The sequence below is a fragment of the Sinocyclocheilus anshuiensis genome, unplaced genomic scaffold, assembly GCF_001515605.1.
Source record: "Sinocyclocheilus anshuiensis isolate Anshui unplaced genomic scaffold, SAMN03320099.WGS_v1.1 scaffold881, whole genome shotgun sequence".
Lineage (NCBI taxonomy): Eukaryota > Metazoa > Chordata > Actinopteri > Cypriniformes > Cyprinidae > Sinocyclocheilus > Sinocyclocheilus anshuiensis.
Window position 1 is genome coordinate 1,243,719 of NW_015558695.1, and position 5,552 is coordinate 1,249,270.

Here is a 5,552-nt window from a genome sequence, read left to right on the forward strand (position 1 = left end):
GTGTTCACGGTGTGTGTGTTCACTGCTGTGTGTGTGCACTTTGGATGGGATAAATGCAGAGCACTAATTCCGAGTATGGGTCACCATACTTGGCCACATGTCACGTCACTTCACTCACTTAAAATTTACATTGTTAATTAATTGTATTAATCTGCGATGTAAGTTGCTTTTACTATGGACTAGTTACATATTTAACTACAAGTACTGTGGTTAAATATGTAACTAGTACAATCTCTCATCCATTTCATTGTATCTTTTACTGAGCCCTTGTGAACCAAACCCAAAGCAAAACAAGTGTCACTCACCCTGAGGAAGGTGTAAAGACATATGGACATCCAGTTAGTCAACAGCTTCTCCACCACAGACTCGGTCCTACAACACATGAGAGATTTCCACTGAGAATCAATGATGCCACAGTTATCAGCAGTGTATTCATGTGATTACAGTGTACAGTGATTTTAATTCAAATCTGACAAACAGACTCGTCACTACTGACCTGCGCAGCATGAGTTTGGGGTTTTTAGTGGTGTACTGCTCCACCAGGTGACTAAGCAGAGTCTTTAGGATGTCTGTGAAATATTCCAGTTTGCCGTGCAGCGCCACCGTGAGGAGGGAGGCCACATACGCCCTGTCCCTCGGAGAGAAGGTGATGTCAAGTCCTGATCCGACAAGATTAGATGACCAGCCATTCCCGCCCTCCACTCTATAAAACACGGGATCACAGGAACTACAAATAAATGCCTTATTTAAGCAGAGTCTTTAGGATGTCTGTGAAATATTCCAGTTTGCCGTGCAGCGCCACCGTGAGGAGGGAGGCCACATACGCCCTGTCCCTCGGAGAGAAGGTCCGCTGGGCTTCCAGAGTGTGGATGAACTGTAGGGAAGTATATGACGGATATGAGATGAGGACACACCCAGCCTTAAAACCTTAATGGTCCATATAATCCAGTTCGGCTGTTTGACTAATTCTTTCTCACAGGTTTAAGGAAAGCCCACCTTGGTGAGGAACAGTTTGCTGTTCAGCAGGTTAGAGAGCTGAACCAAGCCTTGCTCCACTGTGGCCCGGCGACAGGCGGGAACGTCAAGGTCCCGTCTCAGAGGAGAATCACGGTGACCAGGGAAGAAAATCCTTTCGGAGTATTTACGATAATCCAGGACTGGAATCCCAGAGCCCATGAGATCACTGGACACATCCATCATCTCAGTCATCAGATCTGCACATAATACACACACACACACACGGTTTATTATAAAGGCATTTCAAGTATGTCGTCCGAGTCTGGCTGATGTTTATGTGGGAGCGTCTGACCTGTGAACTCCTTTTTACAGCGGTCTCGGACACTCGTCTCCAAATTCTCCAGTTGGATCTGGACTTTCTTATAGTCTCTTAGTGCTTGCTTGCTTTTCCTCCTGTTAAACACACACAAACACATATTAAATATAAAGGTAACACTTTACAATAAGGTTCATAAGTTACCATTAGTTAACTACATTAGTTAACATGAACTAAGAATGAACAATACTTCTACAGCATTTATTAATCTTAGTTAATTACAGCTTTTACTAATGTATTATTAAATTCACAAGTTGTGTTTGTTAACATTAGTTAATGCACTGTGAACTAACAATGAACAACTGTATTTTTATAAGCTAACATTAGCAAAGATAAACAAATAGTGTAATAAATGTATTGTTACAAGCATACCAAGCATAAACATATGTACTGTACACTGGGGTATCTGAGACAATACTGTAAATCAAATATTTTTAAATTCGAAAACAAACAAAAAGTTAGTATTTTGACAAATTTAATACAACAAAATGTTTGTGTGTTCTCAATGGTCTCATGCTTCATAATGTGATAATCAGATTTTAAACTTGTGGAGAATAATAAATTGTATTACTATTATTATTATTATTATTATTATCATCATCATCATCACTTTTTGATCCCAACGCAAGTCTAAAATTAGTAATAAACTGTATAATCTGTGTGGGAATACCTGTATATGAGTACGATAACCAGCACAATAAGAGCCACGATGGAGGCTCCCACCCCGACTCCCACCTGGGCCTCCAGAGGGAACGCAGTCGGGCCCTGAGAATCATACTGCACCCGTCCCAGAGAAAAGTTCAGATTCCCCATCCTCACCTACACAAACATACACAAAAAAGCGGGGAAGCATTGACAAGTTTGTGTGTGTGTGTCTGCAATCTCCGACTCTCTCTCCCTCCCTCTCACTCTCTCTCTGTGCATGTGTGCGATTGATGTGTGTGGGTTTGTGTGCATCAATTAAAGCAGCACATTAATATGGAACGGTGATTAAACCGACTTGGAACTACCTGTGCATTAAAGAGTTTTAATGCATACCTGCCAGCCAATCAGAATCGAGAATTCAGGCAGACCATGGTACAGAGGTTATCCAGGAGGAAATGCACACTGACAGCAGCACGCAGGGCCTCGGGCCCCACCTCCGGAGTGGGACACAGGATCAGAGTTGAGCTGTTCACGGTGCACCGCTCCTCCACCTGATCAGGAACAGGACACGAGGAAACCAACTGTGTTACAATGACTGACATGTGCATACTGGACAGTTTGTTTAATGCTGTGAGAAAGCACAAGCACAGACTCACTTGTGTGAACTCTACCTGTTTGACGACACAGAGACTATCTTCAGGACAGTTGGGCTCTGGGATGATCCGCCGAGCTCTTCTGAGAAGACTGTAATCCACACTGCTCCTCCTCCTCCTCTTCTGTGAGTGCGGCTCCAGAGGCGTCAGGGTCACGTGGATACGAGGCTCCGGTACCACGTCCAGATGCAGGCCAGACACTCGAATGATACGACCCCCGCTTAGACAAACACAGATGTTGGATCTTATGTATGCTGGACTAATAACCCATTTTTATTTTCAAATCACAGATTATGGAAAAAATATAGCAAATCTTTCATTTGCTAATAGGTGAAACTGTGCATGTGTCTAATATATTACGTTGCTAAAACCCTAATACAAATCTATAACCCTTCTGTAAATTACAATAAAGAGTTTTTAAGATGATAAATCAAATTTTTTTTTAACTTTTGAAATAAAGATAGCATAAAATTACATATTTTTATATTTTAATTTTAAGAACAATAAGACAATTTATAGATACATTTCTGACATCAGACAGATAAATACATAAACATATGACTGCTCACATTTATGGCAATGACTCTACATGAATAAGAAATGAAGACTTAGGACTTATTTAAGTTTGTAAAAATAAAATCAAATAATTCAAATGAGATAAATTTACTTGAATTGTATTGTGTTGATAAAAAAAACATTTTTTTTCTTATTTGAAGCATATATCTCATTAAATTTCCTTCTTTAATTCACTAATGTAAATATATATATAATATAAATAAAATAAACAAAAATCCTTAAAACAAGATAACTTCATTGATTTTTATAATACTATTTTTGACTCCATTGGCAAAATGTTTAAAAGAATGAAGTTGTTTAAATATAATGTTACTCACCCGAGGAGCTTTTGGAGCTTTTTAATATAAATAAAATGAAATAGGCTACAGTATTTCCCCGACATAGGACAAGCAGTTTTGATAAAATAAAATAAAATAAAATAAAATCTTTAAAACAAGATAACCTTTTGATTTGATTAGTTTTCAGAGAAAATATTTTTCTCACTCCATTGGTAAAATGTTGTTTTCTTATTTGAAGCATAAATCTAACTAAATTTCCTTCTTTAATTTACTAATAAAAAAATGAACTAACATATTCTCTCAACAAACAAGTCTTAATACTTACTGCAATTTTGTATAAAAAATAAATGAAATAAATTAAAATAAAAAATAAAATAAAATAAAATAAATACAACTATGCTTAAGTTCTTTTACATGTCATGCTCCTCACCTGATGAAGCTTTTGGAGGGAGCAGCATGGGTTACGTTGGGGTCTGGGGTGTATTGATAGAGGACTTCCTGTAGGTGGCGCTCAGCTCTACCAAAGCGCACTGTAACGCCGCTCTCTCCGGTTCTGTTACTCCCTCCAGTCACACACTCAACACCTTCATTGTTGTACTGCTCAGGAGACCTGTTAACACACAGACTGTATTAAAACTCTAAACAATCTAACTTAGTGTTACCAAATGTGAACAGTCATAAAAGACAAAACATCCTGTGTCATTTATGGAGTATATTATATTCATGAATTGATATATTTAGGACACAGCTCACTGTTTTAGATCTACAAAGACTTCCAGCGTTAACAGAAGGATGATTAATTATTTATAACATAATCAGCTGACATGATATGAGTTGTAGAGATGATATCATAATGAGATTTACTGATGACTTCTGTCTGACTGGACGGCCGTAGAGGACGCTGCTCTACACAGTCACTTACATGTAACATGGGACTCCACCAATCAGGATGCTGATCTCATTGGAACGGCCTGTCAGAAGGTTCTGTCCCGTGATGGTGAGTGATGTGCCTCCTGACATTGGGCCTTTCAGTGGAGACACTCCCAATAACACTGGGTCCTTGAGTTTAGAAAACAGAACACGCGCACACACACACACACACACACACACACACACACACACGTTACAAAACACTGCCTTATACATGTGTGCTGTTACACCAATGACCCAATCCTGTTCGAGGCCTGAATAATACAGTAAAACTATCTAAAAACCGTAAAATAAGATATATTTATGTAACTGAATTGTATACAATTTTTACATTAAAAAAAATAAATGTTTAATACTGTACTTTAATACTTTACTTAAAGCCTTTACGTATAATGCATTATAAAGGGTTATTAAAGGGTTCATAATTATTCATAATGTGCATTATAATACATTATATCTTGTCGTAAACAATTATAACCTAATTTAAAACGGATAGTGTAACAATGAATTAATAAGTGTTATAATGTATTAACTGTGGTTACAATTATGTATAAGACTGTACAATGCATTATAAGGTGCATTACAAGGCATAATTAATGCATTAAAACTACTTTTAGAATGCATTATACATAAAGGCTTTAAGTAAAGTGTTACCATTTTTTTTTTAAATCTTGTTTTAACCATAAAAGCTCATATTATCTTTTGTTTCTTCCTTTTTTTCCTTTACATTGTGTGGTATTATTATCCTATTAGTCTATACACTCCTACACATTATTAAAAATCTTATTAAAGCCCCTGAATAACGCATAATATTTTGGTTGTGTTTTTAAGTACAAATATCTAAAAATCATTTAAATAAGATACATTTACTTCATTAACTTGTATAAGATTTACACATTCTTAAAAAAATTTTACCACATTCCCTTCAGAAACAAATAATCCACTGCGAGTTCAGTGGCTCAGATGTCGGGAGTAAATGAGGACTGCTATGTTCATTATTACATCTAACAACAGACCACCTAAATCGCTTAGGAGTCATTCTTGTCTACATCTGCTCCAGCGGTAAATCAATGGCGGACTGATGACAGCTCACTCAGGGCGGGTCTAAGGTAAGACGCCAGTCCAGTCTGTGCTGAA

General features: G+C 37.4%; 1 protein-coding gene across 1 annotated transcript in view; it reads right to left on the reverse strand.

Moving 5' to 3' along the window:
• The window catches only part of LOC107681368 (plexin-B1-like), a 91,387-nt gene that overhangs the window by 9,649 nt on the left and 76,186 nt on the right, over nt 1-5,552 (reverse strand). The window contains exons 18-27 of the mRNA XM_016477644.1: nt 4,408-4,544; nt 3,916-4,095; nt 2,635-2,851; nt 2,407-2,529; nt 2,004-2,152; nt 1,310-1,410; nt 997-1,214; nt 767-874; nt 497-567; nt 306-372 (exon numbers count right to left, since the gene is read on the reverse strand). Coding sequence (XP_016333130.1) covers nt 306-372; nt 497-567; nt 767-874; nt 997-1,214; nt 1,310-1,410; nt 2,004-2,152; nt 2,407-2,529; nt 2,635-2,851; nt 3,916-4,095; nt 4,408-4,544 — 1,371 coding nt within the window. The remainder of the gene's footprint in view (nt 1-305; nt 373-496; nt 568-766; nt 875-996; nt 1,215-1,309; nt 1,411-2,003; nt 2,153-2,406; nt 2,530-2,634; nt 2,852-3,915; nt 4,096-4,407; nt 4,545-5,552) is intronic.